The following is a 21,538-nucleotide window of genomic DNA, read 5'->3' on the forward strand; positions in this document are numbered from 1 at the left end:
TCTCTCTCTCTCTCTCTCTCTCTCTCTCTCTCTCTCTCTCTCTCTCTCTCTCTCTCTCAGCAGAGTTATTACAAGATTATAAATGAGAGGAAAAAAATTGACAGTCAGACCTTATACGAGTGTCAATTAAAAAATACGAAGACTTTTGCCATAGCTATGTTACTTAAACGTCATAATATTATTAAACTTAGTAGACATAATTTAGCAATAGTTTCAAACAATTTGAAATCCAAAAAAATTATATATTTGTTTATTTTTAAGAATTATTTAGAATCTAATTCTGCAAAAATGAGGTCACGGCGCAAGGTCAAATTTTGTGTTATGTCAACAATAAACCATATTATGTTGAAAGTAATAGGCTACTAGTATATCTATAAATTAGGCTCAAAACCAAATAATATTAAAACCTCGAATTGAGAATTGTCATGATATTCTATGTGCCAAATAACGTCGGGATATATCGTTTTGTTGAACAGCGCGTTACTCAATTTGTATGCACACACCGCTGCAGTTATGAGAGTGTATACTTCAAAAAATCATGATTCAATGCTATATGGGTGTAACTCGGGGGAAAAACGATACAAACTGTGAAAATGCTCAAAAGTGGAGAAAAAAAATAATTCAAAGATAATGTTCACGTTTGTGTTTAATTGTATTACATTTTAGGGGGAGGTGGTATTTGTATTTTGAACACCAAAATATATATATATATATATTTGATCAAAAGAATAAACAACATCATCTGACGTTCAGGGTTTTTCTTACAGTAATCGAAGAGACATGCGGTAAAAATTAAAACTTCGAGGAACTAAATTGTGATTCTCCAACAAATGTGAACAAGATGTCGAGCTAGTGATATAGTGCCTATTTCAATTGTATGGTGAAAAACACAAAAGACTCAGGGTGATATAAAGATTGGGTATTTCTATTAACTGTTGGTGCGTCATCTTGACGTCATGTTTTCAACCTTACCGAGCGCCGTGGTGACGAAACATGTTGTTTTTAAAATCGGGTAACAAAAATACCTTTTCATCAATTAAATGGAATGAAACTTCGTATACCAATAAACTAAGTGGTGGTGCATAAATTAATTTGTTATCTATGGCTAATATGAAAAATATATGAGAGACAGCCACACTGTCTTCGTATTTTTTTTAATGACCCTCGTAAATCTATAATAATACATAAGATATGCCAATTTTAACAGAATTTCTAGATTATACCGGTATATGAATAATGACATATAGATTACTGAAATATAAAAATTGGGGTCATATTTAAAAAAAAAAAGAATTAGCAAAGGATTCAACATTGTGTTAACAACATTTGTCCATTAAATGTGCAACTTCTAGCTACAGTACAAGTATTTAAATTTTAGTTGAATGAAATTCAATTGAATTCTAAAAACCCCCATGCATGGGGTGTTCAATATTTTGCATTATAACCAGAAACCTTTTTTTTTTTTAAATTTGCTTGTCAAGATTTCTTACAAGTCGAGCCCCCCCCCCCCCCTTTTTTTTCAATTTTCTTCCGACGCCACGGCAGAGAATATGTCTCAGTTTTTAAAATCCCAGCTTTTATCGTTCTTTATGATATTAAAGACAAAAAATCATAAAATAGTTGGGTATCTATTTCATATTTTGGTCTGTACATAATCGTACATATTCGATTACTAGTATTGGCCATATGTAACTTCTAAAAAATGCAACTTGTTCATTATTGAAAGTGTCAACAAGCGACTTACTTATATTACTTCTATATTACAACCGTAAAATGTTTTTTTTGTTTTGATAATTCATGCCGGATATGAATTTAGTAGCGACATCGTGTTAGCGGGTTATGTAAAATTTGTCTAAATGATCGCATGAATCACGGGCCCTGGAAGTTATTGTAAATATATTGCATGTGCATGTATAAAAAAGTACTTTTTTATACATGCACATGCAATATATTTACAATAACTTCCAGGGCCCGTGGCATGAATCATCAAAAAAGTATTTTATTGTTTATATTTACATATATCTACATCTTTCTTTTCACAAATTAATAAATTGATTGTTAAAGTAAGCAACATTAACTAAATAACTGTTAATGTACATCAGTAATTTCTTTTACCCATAACAATTAACAGCATTCAGAACGGGTTAGCTAAAACAAAACTCATCAATACGGAATTTTCATTTTTTCGTCAAACTTTTCTTTCTTTATTTCATATAAACAATTTCCGGTGTTGTAGTTCAAACGTTGGCTCAGGTTGACTTGCTGGTAGGTGACCAATTTCAATTACCTCCAACATGGCTCATTACAAAGGCGCAGCATCAGAGGGAGGAAGAGCCCAAATACTGATGAAAAAACGTCAGAAAGAACAGGAGGAGATCGAGACAAGAAAACGCAAGATAGAGGATGAGTTGAAGATAGGAAGTATTCAAAACAAGTTTGCCTCGCATTACGATGCAGTGGAACAACAGCTGAAGTCCAACACTATCGGTGAGATTTTTTGTTTTCCATTCCCACACATGGACATAGTCATAATATCGTATACTTTTAATATGTTAACGACATGACGTAAGGGCGAGCGCAGAAGGGCGGCAGATAACTATGGTGTTCCGATGAGGCCACGTCGACCTCCGCACTTTCGCCTTTAGGTCGAAGATGCGAGAGTGCGAAGTTGCGAAGGCGAAAGTGCGAGAGTGCGACAGCAAAGAAGCGAAAGTGCGAAGATGCGACGGCGAAGCGCGAAGATGCGATGGCGAAAGTGCGAAGGTGAAGGAGCGATACTACTATCGCAACTTCGCACTTTCGCCTTCACATCTTCGCCGTCGCATCTTCGCACATTCGCGCCTTCGCAACTTCGCACTCTCGTACCTCGACCTAAAAGCGAAGGTCGAAGTAGCCCCATCAGAACACCATAGATAACTTCATTTACCTGTACCATTGTCATCATTTTATCCAGCTCGCATCCAAATTCATTATTTATTATAAATGCTTCAGGTCTTGTTACACTGGATGAGATGAAAGCAAAGCAGGAGGATGTGATAAAAAAGCGACAGCTTCAGCTGGCCAAGAAAGATGCTCAGGCCAGACTCATAGAGAAAGAAAAAGAGAGAAAAAAGAAAAAAGAACAGCAAAAGGTAAACATATATGTGTTAATATCAATATACAAGTATTTACTAAGTAAACATGTGTACATGTTTTCATAGAATAACATCCAGCCTTTAGTATACCTTTGATTTTAGCTGCCTATCAGACAGACAAAGAATTCAATTTGTAAAAACGTTTTTGATGCTATTTTTAAATCTATTATTGATATGTTCAACAACAGCCGAGCACCTAAGATTTGTACAGTGTTAATATTTGCAATTTAAGATTGCCAGTCTCTCCTTTGACCCTGATGAAGAGGAGGAGGAGGAGGAGGAGGTAGAAGAAGAAGAAATTCCAAAGGAGGAGGTAGAAGTGACAGGGAAGAAAAAGAGACTGGGTATGGAAAAATACATGTAGAAGTTTTGAACATAATGTTACAAAATACACATGTACGAGATCTGAAAAGGAAGTTTTAAGATATTTTTATAGATCCCCAATTACAGTTATTTTTTTAATGGAAAAGGTGGGTTAACAGTGCACTAAATTGAAAAGCTTTTAAGCTTTGAAAACGGTTTAACATATCTAATAAGATATTCTGATTATGGTTAGATTTGTAATCTTTATTACATGTACTGTGACTGTTTATGAACAATTGGAGCTGTATTTCAAGAATTACTTTCAACATTGGTAGGTAAAAATCCTGATGTGGATACAAGTTTCCTGCCTGACCGGGACAGAGAAGAGGAGGAAAACAAACTGAGGTAACTGTAGGTTTTACATATACTGGTAGCTTTCTTATCAGAGTCCTGATACAATTGACACATTATTCCTAAGAAATAATAAAGGTTGTATTTTTTTAACAAGCATTACAAATATTTGTGTTGACATGTTAATGGTTTTTTATTTTTTTACCTTCCCAGGCCAAAAAAGTAAAAAGAGTTTTCTTTTCACTTAAGGTCAAGATCTAGTAAATGATTCCAGAGTGTCATTTTTATGCTAGAACCATTATGACGTCATAATTGATTTGATGAATCTTTTTCCGTAGTTTACGACGTTAATGGAATTATGTGGAAAATAAAACAATATATCGACATTCTCTATTTTAAAGAGGTGATCAAGAGCTTGTTTAATGCCGTTTTTGGAGAGACTGTAGGCTATCTAGATATATTTCATTAGTCAAAAATGGACAAAACTCCAAGATTTGTTACTTTTATCCTTCATATTTCATAGAAAATGATTGTTTAAAACATGATTTTTCATTGTGTTTACCAAATATTTAAGCCCCGGTATACCCTATGAAACAAAGACATTGTTATAAAGAATCATTAAACGAATTTATATCATGAATTTCATAAACCTGCAGGCACCTTTCATTTACTAGATCTTGACCTTAAAGGAGTAAAAAAGTTTGTTGATTGTTTTTTTTAGATTAAACTTCAAAGTCTTAAAAAGTGTATTTCTGGGTTGTTTTTTTTTAAAGAATAGTAGAAAAATAGAGCCTTAAAAAGCAGCTTGAAATATTAAAGCATTACATTTTTATCCATTCCAAACATTTTTAATATACATGTATACTACCCTACATGTCTTTATTTTTCACCGCTATCAAAGCTTACCCGGTACTTGCATCTGATTTAAAAGTTTATTATCATTTATGAATGTATATATTCTTTTATAAAAGTTCGAAGTTTACAGAACAGTTGTGTGTTGTTTTGTTTTTAGGGAGCAGCTTCGACAAGAATGGGAGGAGAGACAAGAGAAGATGAAAAACGAGGAGATAGACATCACATACAGTTACTGGGATGGATCCGGCCATAGACGACAGGCACGCATGAAAAAAGGCAATAGCATTCAGCAGTTCCTACAGAAGTGTCTGGAGAGTCTGCGGAGAGAGTTTAATGACCTTAAGGTTGTGTCCGTCGACCAGATGATGTATGTGAAGGAGGACTTGATTATTCCACACCACTACACATTTTACGATTTTATTGTCACCAAGGCACGTGGGAAAAGTGGCCCTTTGTTTAGTTTCGACGTTCATGATGACGTGAGGATAATTAATGATGCCTCAGTGGAGAAAGATGAATCCCATGCGGGGAAGGTTTGTCTCAGAGCATGGTACGAACGAAATAAGCACATCTTTCCTGCAAGTAGGTGGGAACCATATGATCCAGAGAAGAAATGGGATGAGTACACTGTGTCTGACAAAAACGCTGCTAAAATTACTGTCAAGTAATTGCTTATGTGTCCATATCTTTTAGAAATTAATGAGGTATTGTTTACACACAACAATACATGTGACAGTCCAAGACTGAAGATAGGCAGGCATTTGTGAACATGAGGAATTCTAAATTCTAAGCCATATTTTTCACTCGTAATGTACAAAAGCTTAAACTAAACTACATGTCATTGGATGATTCTTGTGAACTTTTTGTTTGTCAAGGCAGACTTTAAGATTGATACTTTTCTTTCAAGAAAATGTACTGGACAAATAGCATGCTTGTTGTCCTTTGCAATTAAAAAAAAATGTTGAGAATTGCATATATCTTGGTGCTTAAAATGTATGCACAGACCCAGTACATTCAATATAGATTAATGTGTAAACTGTCATCATTTAGTACTTGGCTCATAGTACTGAAGTGTTTAAATGTTGGTAATTAGTAAGTTATAATATTGTAACTTTTTATATGATTGCTGTAGCATTCAAATAAAATCTATGAATTAATGCCTTAGATTCGATAAATTCCGGGCAAAAATAATGAAACAATAAGGAACAAAGAAAGCTTAAGACCAGAAGAAACAGAGAAGTAATATTGCTTAGTGGAATATACATTGTTTTTATTATCTCTCAGTCTCTCTATGTAGATGAATTAAGAAGTACTTTTGAATGGGAAAAAAATTATGAATAGAAAACAGTCCCCCTCTTCATAGGTACAGGTTTTCCTCAGACCTGGGGTTGAAGTTTTCACTTAGAGGATTAAAAAAACCCAGTAGAATTCTCAGGATTAATGGAGATGTTGGTTCTAATTGGTAATAACAAAGATACCATATTTTAACGATATACGATCCGGAATTAGGTTCCCGTACTGTTCAGATATTTACCTGTGAATTGCACTTCCGGTTTGATTTTATACATGGAAAAGATGCTGCAGTTTTGTAAGTTGCTGTTTGAATCGTACATTATAGAGAGTGACAGTGCATCGTTTGCATTTCTAGCAACACATTTTAAGTACAGGAATAAGTTTAGATCGATTTCTTATGCATGATTTTGATAATTTTATTTCAGAAACCAATAGAAGTCATGTCTGCGATGAAAAGATGTTTTCTCCTTGTATAAAATACACCGTTGTAGGCCAGTTAGCATCTTTTAATACTAAGCTGATTCAGAGGTAACTATATAACCTGGTGATAATCATAACAATTTTTTTAAAAATTGAAGAATACCAGAGTTACTTAATTGTGTATGTAGAAGAATTGCAATAGCAACAGCAATTAAGGTGTCTATCTCCTGTAACAAGATATTCATGCAGCTTATTTTACTTATTAGATACTCAATATTTATAAATTTAGCAAAAATAGTCCCAATATTCTCTGGTACATGTATATTCTTTTTGATCATAATAGGAAAAAATAATGTTGAACAATTGCATATGGAGCACTGCACCTTGATCAAATTTCACATAGCATTTAAAAAAAATCAATTAAAAGCATGAAAGTTATACTAGTATGAATTAACTGATATGAAACTGGATATACTTGACACATTATTCAATCAGCATAATAGATTTTGAACAAATTAACCCTTATGGAAGAAGATCCATGAGGAGCTGAATAAAGATAAACTTTATATGAGACTTTAAAGATGTGATTTAGAACGAACAGCATCAAATGATTTAAAAAATATCTGTCATTGTCAATCTAAATGAGGAAAAAATTTAATGTGAGCTTTTAAAATCATTTACTGTGCAGTTATGTGCCTCCATATTATAGATAAGGATGATAATGGAAAGGTAATTGACATGGAATACATGTACGTACAAATATGTTTGTGCACATTTTTATGAGTCAGACGTTAGCATGTTAGTAATGTTGAAATATTCATGTTAAGGACACACGAGACGTTCCTCAATTTTATATAATTTTCCTTGATATTTTATTTCTTATTTACTAACATTTAAACCTGTCAAACCAAAAATTCAGGGTACATTACCAGACTCTTTTCGGAGCTTCAGTATACTGTAGAATATTTTCTTAAAATAGCAGGCAAAATGCATTTGAATGCTTATAAATAAAGCCACACTATAAATTTTCAATTGAACACTTTTTATCTAAATAAAAAAAGAATCATATAACATAAAAATATAATTATAAAATTACTAAGAGGAAATTTTCACATTGTGAAGGTAGGAAAAAATAGAAAAAATGGAAGATAGGTCGTGTCTGACCTTAAAGGGGCATGGTCACGATTTTGGTAAAAAAATATTTTCCGATTTTAATGTTTAGTACTATCCTTCAAAAAGGCATTTTAAAAAGGCAACCGAAATTTGAGTGTCATTTGTTGAGTTATAAGCGAATTACAATCTTTGCAATGTAAACAAAGCGTTTGTTTACATTTTGAAGGTTGAAGTAAAAATTTCAGTTTTAAATATAAAACGAATGTGTTAAACGTTAGGAACTGTTTATCTATGCTTAAAATAGATAATAATTTAGATAATTAAGCTAGAAAAAGATTTTTTACTGGTATATTGAACCTATGTAAACAAAAACAGGGCACGAGCCTTGTTTACATGACAAAGAATTGTGAGCCCTGTATCTTGCTTACAACTCTTTAAATGACTCTCAAATTTTAATTGATCATTAGAAATGCATGTCTAAAACATTGTAAATAATAAAAACAGAAAAATAGAATTTGACCAAAATCGTGACCATGCCCCTTTAATTGCCTCGTGATTACTGGTACTGTACATAACATGCTCTAAGTTATCAACAAAATTTATCATAATTCACAAAATTTTGGAAAAAATCTTTTAAGTACTGAATGTTTGAATATGTTTGAATTTGTGTCATCAAATATTTTTGAAATATAAAAGTTTATCAGCCTAATTTTTACCACAGAAATTAATTTGAATTTCCTTCATAATACTCTGAAAATAACAATGTATTCTTAATTTATTTCCTGATCAACAGTCACAAATTTTACTTAGAAAACCCCCATCTTCATCCCTCTTTAAGGTTTGTGGCCGAGAGTGATTAAAAGAATTTCTGAGGCATACAATTTCAAAGTTGGTGGAAAAATATGTAAATATTTTCATGGTATAAATTTTTGGATATGCTGAATAAGAGATATTCAAAAGTTCAAAAACAAGCAAACTGTTTGAGACAAGCAAGTACATGTAGGCATGATTAATATGCAAAGGTTGCTTTTTTTCAGGTGCAATGTTTACACTTCATCTCAGACATATTATGATGTGTTAGAAATAGGTAGACAAGCAGACAAAAAAGAAATAAAAAAGGCTTATATAAAATTGTGCAGAAAAGTAAGTATTGAAAGAGAAATAAATGAAGTTTTCTTAATACATGTATTAGCTTACTAACATTTCCTACTCCTTTCTCCTTCTAATCCAGATTTTAATATGGTGACCATGATCTTAATGTGGACTTGAAATTTTGTTATATATAGTTGCATCCTGATGCCAATCCAGGCGATTCTAAAGCTCAGCAGAAGTTTGTTCGTCTTCAGGAGGCTTACAGCACACTGAGTGATCCAAGAGAGAAAGCACGATATGATGTCCAAATGTACAGAGACATTCAGGAAAGGGCCAAAACCAAGCATAAGCAAAATAATTATTCCACTACGTAAGTCAACTACCGAGTATTAAAGCAAAATTAAAAATAATGGCTACCTTTGTAAATTAATTTACCTGTCTTCCCTGAAAGAAAACACCCATTGGAATTGTAATTTTAGTGCATAATACCTGTGTTTTCTTTAATCTTTAATAATACTATATGGGTGTGTGTTTTTTCGCTTTTTATTACCAATTCATCTCAGGACACACACCACAGAGCATCTGTCTGAACAGGAGACAATTCAGAGGTATTACAGACAGCATCAGGAGCAGTATGAGGAGTGGCTCCGGAAAACCAGACAGCAAGCGGACAACAGACATCAACAACAGCATCAGCACAATCCGAATGACTGGTCCGGTTGGGAAAACCCCAATCCAGATGACCCATTTTATGAGGTCAAGAGCAAGATTGGAAAATTTCTGAACAGAGTGTCTTATGCTGACTTGTTCCTTCTGACTGCTTTTGGGAAAATGATAGCTCTGTTCCTAATGATGATCATATTGTACTCACATTTCAAGGGTCATTGACCCCTATGTACATTTTGGCCAGTGGGCTTTCATTTGAGTAATGAGTGTTTTATGAATTTTCAACTAAATTATTATATTATCTGGAAATATAAATTGTTTTAAACTATAATGTTGTTGATATCTGAGTGACAAATATCAATTTTGATTATTTATTATGTTGCTGATGATTGATCAAAGGAGCTTTCAATTGTTTATATATGTAAACAATAATTTGTTATTTAATAAAATCTTATGAGATGTTTTTTCACATATTTCTTAATTTGAGCCATTTCACTTTAGGATATATTATTAATTACAGTGATTCGATGATTTGTTTTTAAGTTGAAGTACAAAAGTCTCAAAAATACTTATGACTTTTGGTCTCTGGAAAAACTTTAAAAGACTGTACTTGAAGACTGCCTCTGGACAATATTATAATGGTTGGGTATGATTTTTATATAGAATGATAGTTTTATGTCACATATATGTCATAAAAGGACGATTTATGAAGAAAGATAAAGAACTGAAGGTCTATAACGTTTGGTGTGTGTGTGTGTGTGTGTTGGGGGGGGGGGGGGTGATGTTGAAATGCATACGAGCAGAGACATAAATACCATGTCTCTGATGCGAGTCACATGTGTAACAGTTAATTATCTCTATATTCATTGCAAATATTTAAAATTTTAACTCGAGATTTCAAGAAGTTTTGCTTCTCTTCAGCTTTAGCTCCAAATCGACGCACATTTCTCTATATAATCCGGTTAACTAGTCAGTCTTGGTTTGTTTGGTTTTAATATTACTTGTCCTATTGTCACTTCTGGTTGTGAGGTTAACCTGAAGGTAATAATTTGGCTGCGTTTTATGTTTATATAATAACAAAATTAAGGTACATGCCATAGATGATCAAACAATCTGATATATTTAATTATCTAATTGATATGTAAACGGTGTGGTTGTCGGACCGATCACAGGGGCTTGTGTAGAAAAAAAATGTTATAAAGTGGGTACATCGGAGGAAACGTTAGTTTTCCTCCGAGTAGAAAGAATAATCTTACCGAGACCAGGTTACGTATTTTAAGGATTGAAATTCTATCTTTCCTCCAAGGTACCCACTTTTTAACAATGTTTTTTTCTTGTACACAAGCCCCTGTGGACCATGTTGGCTCGATCGCAGATGTCTTTGGCTTTAACTAAGACAGTGCCGTTTGATTTAGTACTATTTATGTAGCACATTTGGGCAATTTTTAAATAAAAATACAGATGCATGTGAAAGAAGTAAGATTGAAATCTTTGAAAGAGAAAATATCAAAAATATCTCCATTGACACGTTATAATTTTTCAATTGTGCCAAAAAATTTAGAGGAACGAAAACGAAAAAAAATGTTACTGGTATATATTTACATCTACCAAGTGTGATTCCCAATGCCTCTTACGGAAACTTATAGTGAATTCATAGGTCTATAGCCAGACTGAAATATACACGCCCTGTTTATCGATTGGTCTTAACCTACAGCGACCTAAGTAAAATAACGGACTGCACGAAATAATCATGATGTCAAACTCAAAGTCTCACAGGAGACGATTTGGCTGTTTCTTTTAGCTAATGTACTTGTGTGCATTAACAGTAATTTAGTGAATTTTACTTACCTTTTATAATCAATTTATTAAATAGTTAAAACAAAGATGTAAATATAAACAATGAAATGCTTTCGTTGATGATTCAATCATGCGGGTTATAAAGATAGCCTTCATTGCAGAAACAATTAATTTATATAACCCGCTATAACGCGTTATGTATGATACTGGCATTAGGAGTAGATAATGTACATGTATTTTCATTTGCATATATTAGCTAGTAGCGAGTATTTGTTTTACAGAGATATTAATAGCAAACAGCTTTACACCATTCTTAATGCATCAGTGGCTGGAGTTATTGACATTTAAATTATTCATTATCAAAATTGTTATATTTATTTTAGGCCAACAGAGATGCTGAATTAAGTTATGAATCAATTGTCATGTTGCACAAAGAGGCTTCTGCATTCTATTCCAATTTCATCATGTAGAATATTGGCTATAAGGTAAAATTTAATGCTATTTTGTATTTGATCTCAGTTCTACATACAACTTCAAAAAGATGCATGAAAGACGTTCTTTGCAGGCAAAACTCATCTGCCCAACATTGGAAAACAAATTATGAAACACTGGGGGTTCCAAGCACGGCCAGTGAAAAAGAGATCAAAGCTGCGTACATAGAATTATGTAAAAAGGTATGGACACCAAAGAGAGTTCATAAGCATCTGGTTTTATTAGCTCACCTGAGCTGAAAGCTCAAGTGAGCTATTCTGATCACATTTTGTCTGTCGTCCGTCTGTCTGTCTGTCCATAAACTTTTCACATTTTCAACATCTTCTCAAGAACTACTGGGCCAATTTCAACCAAACTTGGCACAAATCATCCTTAGGCAAAGGGGATTCAAAGTTGTGAAAATTAAGGACCACACTCGTTTTCAAGGGGAGATAATTAGAAATTAATGAAAAATTTCGAGAAATTTTCAGAAATCTTCTTCTCAAGAACCAGAAAGCCAGGAAAGCTGAAACTTGTGTGGAAGCATTCTCAGGTAGTGTAGATTCAAAGTTGTGAAATTCATGACATCCGGATGTAGGGTGGGGCCACAATGGGGGGTCGAAGTTTTACATAGGAATATATAGAGTAAATCTTTAAAAATCTTCTTCTCAGAAACTAATCAGCCAGGAAAGCTGAAACTCGTGTGGAAGCATCCTCAGGTAGTGTAGATTCAAAGTTGCGAAAATCATGATCCCTGGGGGTAGGGTGGGGCCACAATGGGGGGTCGAAGTTTTACATAGGAATATATAGAGTAAATCTTTGAAAATCCTCTTCTCAAAAACTAATCAGCCAGGAAAGCTGAAACTTGTGTGGAAGTATCCTCAGGTAGTGTAGATTCAAAGTTGTGAAAATCATGATCCCTGGGGGTAGGGTGGGGCACAATGGGGGGTCGAAGTTATACATAGGAAGTTGTGAAAATCATGACCCCCAGGGGTAGGGTGAGGCCACAATTGGGGGGGGTGTTAAAGTTTTACAAAGGAATATATAGAGTAAATCTTTGAAAATCCTCTTCTCAAAAACTACGCGGCTATGTTAAGGCTGCCCGATTAATTTCACAGCGATATTTAGAAAGTCACTTGTCTGTACTTCATAAGATATGACGTCATAGTTAACTTTGACGTCATGATCTGCATTCCTTTCTATCGTTCTTAGGGAATGTATCGTAACGTAATAAGTGATATTCATTGTGCATAATAAAACCGCTTCATTCCTTTACATAGACACTGTTGTAAATACTAGGGATACTAAATTCAATATCACCGATATGGAGTATAAAAAAATCAACAGTTTTAAAGCTTCGTAATAGGTAAATAACTATTCATAAACTAATGGTTTTGAGACTCCCCCTGCTACGTGTAATCTAATGAATGGTGATATGTATGTGCATATAAAAAACGGCTTTGCACAAATGAAAGATAATAACAATCTAAGTATATTTTACGTGAAATCGGGAGAGAAAATAAGTACCACTGTGAATCTTGCTGGGGGAAACCTACCGATTGACCCGATTTTGAGTAAATCGAGCCTAAAAGGTAAAAATGTGCCTAATTTCGATGGCGGTGCGAAATGTTTTGACAATATTTCAAATAAACGAAATATTTATATGAACCCCCAGCAAGAAGTGCAAAATACATTACTTATCAAAGGATTTTTAGCTCACCTGAGCCAAAGGCTCAAGTGAGCTTTTCTGATCACAATTTGTCCGTTGTCTGTCGTTGTCGTTGTCGTCGTCGTCGTTGTTAACTTTTCACATTTTCATCTTCTTCTCAAGAACCACTGGACAGATTTCAACCAAATTTGGCACAAAGCGCACTAGGTGAAGGGGATTCAAGTTTGTTCAAATGAAGTGCCATGCCCTTTTTATAGGGGAGATAATTGAGAATTATTAAAAATTTGTTGGTATTTTTCAAAAATCTTCTTCTCAATAACTATTCAGCCGGAAAAGCTTAAACTTGTGTGGAGGCATCCTCAGGTAGTGTAGATTCACGTTTGTTCAAATCATGGTCCCCGGGGGTAGGGAGGGGCCACAAGAGGGGGATCAAGTTTAACATAGGAATATATAGAGAAAATCTTTAAAAATCTTCTTCTCAAAAACTATTAGGCCAGGAAAGCTCAACTTTGAGTGGGAGCATCCTCAGGTAGTGTAGATTCAAGTTTGTTTAAATCATGGTTCCCAGGCGTAGGGTGTGGCCACAATTGGGGGATCAAGTTGTACATAGGAATATATGGAGAAAATCTTTAAAAATCTTCTTCTCAAAAACTATTAGGCCAGAAAAGCTCAAATTTAAATGGAAGCATCCTCAGGAAGTGTAGATTCAAAATTGTTCAAATCATGATCCCAGGGGGTAGGGTGGGGCCACAATTGGGAGATCAAGTTTTACATAGGAATATATAGAGAAAATCTTTAAAAATCTTCTTCTCAAAAACTATTAGGCCAGGAAAGCTCAACTTTGAGTGGAAGCATCCTCAGGTAGTGTAGATTCAAGTTTGTTTAAATCATGGTCCCCGGGGGTATGGTGGGGCCACAATAGGGGGATCGTGTTTTAAATAGGAATATATAGAGAAATCTTTAAAAATCCTCTTCTCAAAAACTATGTGGCCCGAAAAGCTCAACTTTGAGTGGAAGCATCCTCAGGTAGTGTAGATTCAAGTTTGTTTAAATCATGGTCCCCGGGGGTAGGGTGGGGCCACAATAGGGGGATCGTGTTTTAAATAGGAATATATAGAGAAAATCTTTAAAAATCCTCTTCTCAAAAACTATTTGGCCAGAAAAGCTCAAATTAAAATGGAAGCATCCTCAGGTAGTGTAGATTTAAGTCTGTTCAAATCATGATTCACAGGGAGTAGGATGGTGCCACAATTGGGGGATCAAGTTTTACGTAGGAATAAAGATAGAGAAAATCTTTAAAAATCTTATTCTCAAAATCTATTAGGCCAGATAAGCGAAAATTAAAATGGAAGCATCCTCAGGTAGTGTAGATTCACGTTTCTTTAAATCATAGTCCCCGGGGGTAGGGTGGGGCCACAATTGGGGGATCAATTTTTACATAAGAGTATATCGAGAAAATCTTTTAAAAAATTTCTTTTAATAACTATTTTGCCAAGAAATCTCAAATTGGTGTGTAACCATCCTCAGATAATGTAGAATCAAGTTTGTTCAAATCATGGTCCCTGGGGGTAGGGCGGGGCCACAATGGGGGATACATTCTTATATATAGAGAAAATCTTTAAAAGTCTTCTTCTCAAAAGTATTAGGCCAGGAAAGCTCAAATTTGAGTGGAGGCATCCCCAGATCATATAGATTCAAGTTTGTTTAAATAATAGTCCAGGGGTAGGGTGAGGCCACAATGGGGGATGAAATTTTACATAGGAATATATAGAGAAAATCATTCAAAATCTTCTTTTTAAAGACTATTTGGCCAGAAAAGCTTAAACTTGTGGAGAGGTATCCTCGGGTAGTGTAAATTCAAGTTTGCAAAATCACAGTCCCTAGTGGTAGGGCGGGACCGTGATGGCGGTTTGAATTTTTACATAGGAATATATAGAGAAAATCTTTAAAAATATTCTGGGAAAGTTTTTTGGTCCAAAACTCAGTACTTAGTGTGAAAGCACAGGTTTTGAGATTAAAGGTAGATTTAAGTTTGATGAAACCATGATTCCCTAGAGAATAGTGGGGCCATGAAATGGGGGGGGGGGGGGGTATATAGGAATAGAGAAAAACCTTAGAGGTACAACAACAAAAGGGGCTTAGTATTTACCAAAAAATAAGAGGTGGATAAAAATTGGCAGATTTTCAGTTTTTTTTAGCAAGATCTACTGTACTCAGTTGTCATGATATTTTGATACTGTAATGCTAATTTGATCAGAATTAAGGCAATTGTTGCTCAGGTGAGCGATGTGGCCCCTGGGCCTCTTGTTCATAAAAATATTTTTGATTTAATGTCATTATTCACTTGTGCCGATGCGATTTTTATAGATTATTTACCGTGTTAGAATACACTCGTCACGTGCTTAAGAAAAATATATGACGTCACAAAAATACATCAAATATAGTGTTGGATGCCACTGTTAACTTATGTAATAAAAGTTTAAAGAAACTCACTCGGTTAAAGCATTTTTCGATAATTAAAATAGTATCATTTTTCGATATATATTTAGCTTCGGACAGCCTTAACATAGCCGCATAATCAGCCAGGAAAGCTGAAACTTGTGTGGAAGTATCCTTAGGTAGTGTAGATTCAAAGTTGTGAAAATCATGACCCCCGGGGGTAGGATGGGGCCACAATGGGGTGGTCGAAGTTTTACAAAGGAATATATAGAGTAAATCTTTAAAAATCTTCTTCTCAGAAACTAATCAGCCAGGAAAGCTGAAACTTGTGTGGAAGCATCCTGAGGTAGTGTAGATTTAAAGTTGTGAAAATCATGACCCCCAGGGGTAGGGTGGGGCCACAATGGGGTAGTCGAAGTTTTACATAGGAATATATAGAGTAAATCTTTAAAAATCTTCTTCTCAGAAACTAATCAGCCAGGAAAGCTGAAACTTATGTGGAAGCATCCTCAGGTAGTGTAGATTCAAAGTTGTGAAAATCATGATCCCTGGGGGTAGGGTGGGGCACAATGGAGGGTCGAAGTTTTACATAGGAATATATAGAGTAAATCTTTAAAATTCTTCTTCTCAGAAACTAATCAGCCAGGAAAGCTGAAACTTGTGTGGAAGCATCCTCAGGCAGTGTAGATTCAAAGTTGTGAAACTCATGACCCCCAGGGGTAGGGTGGGGCCACAATGGGGGGTCAAAGTTTTACATAGGAATATATAGAGTAAATCTTTGAAAATCTTCTTCTCAGAAAATAATCAGCCAGGAAAGCTGAAACTCTTGTGGAAGTATCCTCAGGCATTGTAGATTCAAAGTTGTGAAATTCATGATCCCTGGGGGTAGAGTGAGGCACAATGGGGGGTCGAAGTTGTACATAGGAATATATAGAGTAAATATTTAAAAATCTTCTTCTCAGAAACTAAACAGCCAGGAAAGCTGAAACTTGTGTTGAAGTATCCTTAGGTAGTGTAGATTCAAAGTTGTGAAAACATGATCCATTGGGGTAGGGTGAGGCCACATTGGGGGGGGGGGTGTTAAAGTTTTACAAAGGGATATATAGAGTAAATATTTTAAAAATCTTCTTCTCAGAAACTAATCAGCCAGATGATTCTTTATAATTGTTAAGACTTTGGCTCCAGGACAATTCTTCGGCCTCACAAGAAGGTTCAGAGTTTGATGTAGCTTAATATCCCATATTTAAACAATTGTAAAGGATCTTTTTGAGGACTGCAATACTCAACATCCTGTTAGAAAAGGGACTAATAATAATAAACATAAGAATATCCAGGGGGGAAAATGGATTTTATTTTTTACAGGATCTACATGTATTATTGTACCTCAGGTGAGCGATGTGGCCCATGGGCCTCTTGTTTAATTAAAATGGTTTGATGCCATGAAATTCTGTAGATTTTCTATTTAACATGTCAGTACTAGTACTTTATTTTGGGATTCCATCAGTTTGTGTCAAGCACTAAACTTTCAGTATAATTTGATATAAAATGTAGTTCAAAACAGTCAGAAAAATAAAATCTGTAAGGGTTGCTTGTTGCAATTTAACGCGATACATTGTATTCATGCATTGCTTGCATTTAATTTAGAGTCTACAGTATTAGTGAACTACAGTCAAACTTTGTTATCTTGAACTAGATTGGACTGTTTCAAAACTTTGAGATATCTGAGTATTCAAGATATCGAGGGTAAAATATTTAAGAAAATAAGTGGTTTGGACTTACAAATCACTTTGACATATCCATTTTATTCGAGATATTGGTGTTCAAGATATTAAAGATCAACTGTAAATGATTCCACAGTGTTTGCATTTTGTAAATTACTTATTACCATATTGATGCTGTAAAAACTTTTATATTTTTAATTTCATGTACCGGTACATGTATTTAAAGATAACAAATTGTATCATATCTTTCTTTTACCAGTACCATCCTGATGCTAATCCAAATGATCCACAAGCTCAACAAAAATTTGTTGAACTTCAAAAAGCCTATGAAATACTGAGTGAAGAAAAGACTCTGTAAGTTTGATGGTTTTAAAGAAATGTAATAACAGACAGGTATAGAGAGAATGACCATGAATTGCAAAAGCTTTTTATTAAACATGTGTTAGATTTAAAAAATGTAAAGATTTGAGTTTTTATTAAACATGTGTTAAAAATGTAAAGATTTGAGTATGGTGGGAAACAAATGAAGCTACAAACTTTGGTTGTCAATTAAATCATCATTCTTGAAAACAACAATTTTCAAATTGACAGTAAGATATATACCAGTACAAACACCACTAGAACATACCGGTATCTTTTATCAAAGACATCATTTTACCATAAAGTTTTAATTTTAATTGTATAGAAATATGCCATGCTAGTTTAGTTTGAGATACATGTATTAAATTATGAATATTTGCAAATGAAAAAATTTATTCAGAAAGGATTCACCAGCCGGAGTAACCATGGACGAAATAATTAAAGAATGCCGCCAGCAAGTAACGGCAGAGAAATTAAAGGCAAGAAAGGAGAGGGAGGAGCGTGAACGTGATATTGAATACACTCCCAACCATGAAAGAAATCTGTGGATCGGGCCAATTATCTTTTTCGCTGGAATCATCATCCTTGGTATTTTGTATTGTTGTACTGCTGATATATTTACATCTTATACTGGCCCCTAATTTCTTCATCAGTAGACATTCTTGTTATATTCATATATAGTACAAATTTATTTAAAGAGACTGGAAATTTTAGATGGAATGATTATGTATCACGACATTCTCATAATTTGACAATTGAACTTTTTTAAAGAGAATTTTTAGGTTGGTATCATCAACATGTGCAACAATAAATGTGAGATTTACTGTAAAACCAACTTTTATTTGGGACAACTTTATTTCGTGATTTACCAGATGGGGCGACTTATTTTTCAACCAAGGTGTATATTTGTGGAAAATGAAATGCAGTGGTTTGCAGAGATGAATATTTGCAATGATGAGGCTCTTGGTACTCGCAAAAATTTCTCGTAGGGAATAAAAGTTGGTTTACAGCAACTGAACCAGCATTATTTCACAATCTCTGGAATGAACTTTATTTTATTTTCAGAAGGCAGACCTTAGTATCACGCAAGGTAAGGACATTTTCCATGTATAAAATATCACAGATTTAAGTAGAAAGTAATTCATTAACCTACATGTAGGTGCTCCACATCTAAACCAGTACTAGTTTGTTATAAAATTTGTCTAGTGCTCCTATACTTTTAAATCATCAATACCTTCAGTTTTAGTCAATTTATTTCCCATGACCTTGGCTATTGAAAATCAACTTTTGATCTGCGTGTCTAACATATTTCAAGACAAAAACCCTATTATCATCATTTGAATGATGACAAAAAAATGGCCGGGTAAAGTCTTATGAATGTTTAGATGTAGTCAGGCCTTGGGGTATTCTTTAGGCTATATTTACGGTATCTCTTTGAAAAGGAAAACTGTATGGTATATAAAAGATGAAAAATAATAGAACATGATATACGATACTAAAATATAAAAGCCAAACATAGAGAGTTCTACTAATTACTACTTTATATACATTTAGCTTAAAAAATTAGATATTCTTACTGTCGATTTCTTAGCACATAGGGGTGCTAAGTATATACTATATACATGTATTTTTGTTTAGTGAGTACTGATGTAGAGATAGTTTAGAAGTACAGTATAATCTTTTTGGGGGTCTTTAACTAGATACACATACATTTATATACAGAGAATCTGATTGATTGCATCACATGTTATTTTACTTTCTTATTTCATGAGACAACAATGGTGAATATTTTATATTAATATTTTATTTATCCGCTTCCAATGTCCGAACGTCACTGTTACTTCTGGTAGTCAATGGATGGTAACAAAATCTCCTAAGCTGTGAAGAAATGATGGAAAAGAACATCTATCCAGATAGCTTATTGTAAGGTTCATTCAAACGAGAGGCCTCTCGGTGCTCACAATGAGATAGCGTCTAGTTATTATAATTTTCTTGTCTCAATTTCTCAAACACGTTTTATATAGATGAATTTTCGATTTCAATGAAATTTTCAGATCTTACTCTTGACAAAATTTGTGAGAAATAACACGTTGTTTTTTTTGTTAGTCATTACTTCTGGCTATGGGATATCATACATGTTAACCTCCAGTGATGAAAACTATGTAGATTAAGTACTCCAAAGCGGTAGCATAGTGCGCTGTCTTTTTCGCGTATATTTTAAAATATATTTTTATATGCTACATGTATATATGTAGAAAGGGTTTCTGATTAGTTATAAAGAAATTCAACTAAAATATATAACTAAAATTTATCAATAACAACACATGCAAAAAAAGAGACTGAAACAATTGCTATTCGAAGTGAAGGAAGAACTATTAGTAAATCGTATATCCTTTTTTTTATAATCAAAAACGATGCTTCAAAGCTTATCACAATTCACGCAGTGTTGAAATAAAGTGCAAGTCAAGATACTGCTATTGCCAAGTTAAAAGATATACATGTATGAAATCATCGTTAAAGCCACGTGTGGGATAGCAAAGCTTATTTTTCCTTAAAGATTTCATGTTTTGCTTGTTCACAACTTTTCTCAAAAGTATCAAATATACAACTTAAAAATGTTCACTGACGGTAGACAGTTTTTCGGTCGCAGTGCCCTCTGCATATCTGAACATCCGCCGTCACCAGGTCGTCGCCACATATAACGTCATTTTTTCAACTATTTTTATTTTTTCATTTTTTCAATAGAGATTTTTTAATAGATAAAGAATTATGAAATTTGTTTTAAAATCGATCCACACATTCTCGAGATATTGGGCTCCAAAGGACTGCCCTGAAGCGAGTTCCCGTTGTGTATTTTGATAGAGTGGTGGACTTGTGCCTGGGTTCGAAAATCGACTGCCGAATGTTTTTTCTTCCTGTATTGTGTTTCGCTTTTTGAATTTTTTAAATGATGGATTTTACTGATTCCCGTTTTAATTTTATGAAACATCACAATAACAGAACCTTTTTCATGCGCGGATCCAGAAAATTTTTCCAGGGGGGTCCGAAGGATAATTGTGTTTGCCAGGGGGGGTCCGAGGCATATTTAATAAATTTAATAAATTTTCATTTTCCAGGGGGGGTCGGGACCTTCCCGACCCCCCTCTAGATCCGCGCATGTTTTTTCAGTATAAATACCGGTCTATTGAAATCCTTCGAAAGGGTTTTAGTTAGAAGGGTTAAATTGAATCTAAAGAAGTGGTATTATAAAGAAATGATAGAAAAGAACAAGCGTCCAGATAAGATAGCCTTTTTAAAAGTGCATTTGAACGGAAGACATCTCGTTAATCGCAACAAGATCGCTGCTGTTTTTCAGAAAACGATTAATATATTGTTTAAATTATGCTTGCCCCAAGAGGGCCTAGAATTGGCGAATAAACTTGAAATATGTTATGTTTTCAGGTACTCACCTTACCTCATTATTGGTGAAGAGAATCAATGTGGGAGAAATTATCAGAGATGATGTATTCAAATGTCAATTAATGGATTTTAAAAGAGCAAACTGTGAACTCATAAGGTTGACAGGTTCTTTGTGTGGACTGACACTATGATTTTAACGTACAATGACTGAACTGTTACTGTAATAAAATTGTAATAAAATTGTTTTTGAAAATATCCACAGCTTTTGCTTATGCTTTAAATGAAATCGGACACAAATTTCTAAATACGCCTACATATACCTCTTGATTTGTTATAAACTTAGCAACGATAAGGAAATCTTCCGAACACATTCGCATACAGTGGTGTATATGGCGGTATGTAATTGTTATAGCATACTTTTCTACTGGTTTGCTTCAGTTTTAAAATGGGGAAGG

The 21,538-nt window shown here is 34.1% G+C and overlaps 3 protein-coding genes across 5 annotated transcripts; all 3 read left to right on the forward strand.

The window, feature by feature from the left end:
• Nucleotides 1-2,221: 2,221 nt before the first annotated feature.
• LOC128177067 (protein FAM50A-like) lies at nucleotides 2,222-5,807 on the forward strand. Its single transcript, XM_052843589.1, has 5 exons — nucleotides 2,222-2,487; nucleotides 2,992-3,131; nucleotides 3,367-3,478; nucleotides 3,773-3,842; nucleotides 4,801-5,807. Exons 1-5 carry the CDS (start codon nucleotides 2,295-2,297, stop codon nucleotides 5,309-5,311), a joined length of 1,026 nt encoding a protein of 341 aa, XP_052699549.1. The 5' UTR covers nucleotides 2,222-2,294; the 3' UTR covers nucleotides 5,312-5,807.
• Nucleotides 5,808-6,178: 371 nt separating this feature from the next.
• LOC128177725 (uncharacterized) lies at nucleotides 6,179-9,690 on the forward strand. 2 transcript variants are annotated; one of them, XM_052844551.1, is made up of 5 exons: nucleotides 6,179-6,231; nucleotides 6,362-6,464; nucleotides 8,507-8,612; nucleotides 8,756-8,931; nucleotides 9,125-9,690. In XM_052844551.1, exons 2-5 carry the CDS (start codon nucleotides 6,394-6,396, stop codon nucleotides 9,447-9,449), a joined length of 678 nt encoding a protein of 225 aa, XP_052700511.1. In that variant the 5' UTR covers nucleotides 6,179-6,231; nucleotides 6,362-6,393; the 3' UTR covers nucleotides 9,450-9,690. The 2 variants fall into 2 exon arrangements, with proteins under 2 accessions (XP_052700511.1, XP_052700512.1); XM_052844552.1 differs by lacking the exons at nucleotides 6,179-6,231; nucleotides 6,362-6,464 and adding an exon at nucleotides 8,354-8,373.
• Nucleotides 9,691-10,185: 495 nt separating this feature from the next.
• LOC128177726 (chaperone protein DnaJ 1-like) lies at nucleotides 10,186-21,338 on the forward strand. Of its 2 annotated transcripts, none has more exons than XM_052844553.1 (7): nucleotides 10,186-10,268; nucleotides 11,408-11,509; nucleotides 11,590-11,698; nucleotides 17,584-17,678; nucleotides 18,085-18,272; nucleotides 18,750-18,774; nucleotides 21,126-21,338. In XM_052844553.1, the coding sequence occupies exons 2-6, from the start codon at nucleotides 11,433-11,435 to the stop codon at nucleotides 18,761-18,763; spliced, it is 483 nt and encodes a 160-aa protein (XP_052700513.1). In that variant the 5' UTR covers nucleotides 10,186-10,268; nucleotides 11,408-11,432; the 3' UTR covers nucleotides 18,764-18,774; nucleotides 21,126-21,338. The 2 variants fall into 2 exon arrangements, with proteins under 2 accessions (XP_052700513.1, XP_052700514.1); XM_052844554.1 differs by lacking the exon at nucleotides 10,186-10,268 and adding an exon at nucleotides 10,278-10,314.
• Nucleotides 21,339-21,538: the final 200 nt, after the last annotated feature.

This window comes from Crassostrea angulata, chromosome 3 (assembly GCF_025612915.1).
Source record: "Crassostrea angulata isolate pt1a10 chromosome 3, ASM2561291v2, whole genome shotgun sequence".
Taxonomy (NCBI): domain Eukaryota; kingdom Metazoa; phylum Mollusca; class Bivalvia; order Ostreida; family Ostreidae; genus Magallana; species Magallana angulata.

What these genes read in the sequence shown, in the direction of transcription:
- LOC128177725 (XM_052844551.1), top strand. Translation starts at nt 6,394, where the DNA reads ATGTTTTCTCCTTGTATAAAATACACCGTTGTAGGCCAGTTAGCATCT. An exon ending in ATATAAAATTGTGCAGAAAA is followed by an intron (nt 8,613 to 8,755) that starts GTAAGTATTGAA and finishes TGTTATATATAG; the next exon opens with TTGCATCCTGATGCCAATCC. An exon ending in CAAAATAATTATTCCACTAC is followed by an intron (nt 8,932 to 9,124) that starts GTAAGTCAACTA and finishes AATTCATCTCAG; the next exon opens with GACACACACCACAGAGCATC.
- LOC128177067 (XM_052843589.1), top strand. Translation starts at nt 2,295, where the DNA reads ATGGCTCATTACAAAGGCGCAGCATCAGAGGGAGGAAGAGCCCAAATA. An exon ending in AGGGAAGAAAAAGAGACTGG is followed by an intron (nt 3,479 to 3,772) that starts GTATGGAAAAAT and finishes CAACATTGGTAG; the next exon opens with GTAAAAATCCTGATGTGGAT. An exon ending in GAGGAGGAAAACAAACTGAG is followed by an intron (nt 3,843 to 4,800) that starts GTAACTGTAGGT and finishes TTTTGTTTTTAG; the next exon opens with GGAGCAGCTTCGACAAGAAT.
- LOC128177726 (XM_052844553.1), top strand. Translation starts at nt 11,433, where the DNA reads ATGAATCAATTGTCATGTTGCACAAAGAGGCTTCTGCATTCTATTCCA. An exon ending in TGTAGAATATTGGCTATAAG is followed by an intron (nt 11,510 to 11,589) that starts GTAAAATTTAAT and finishes CGTTCTTTGCAG; the next exon opens with GCAAAACTCATCTGCCCAAC. An exon ending in ACATAGAATTATGTAAAAAG is followed by an intron (nt 11,699 to 17,583) that starts GTATGGACACCA and finishes TTCTTTTACCAG; the next exon opens with TACCATCCTGATGCTAATCC.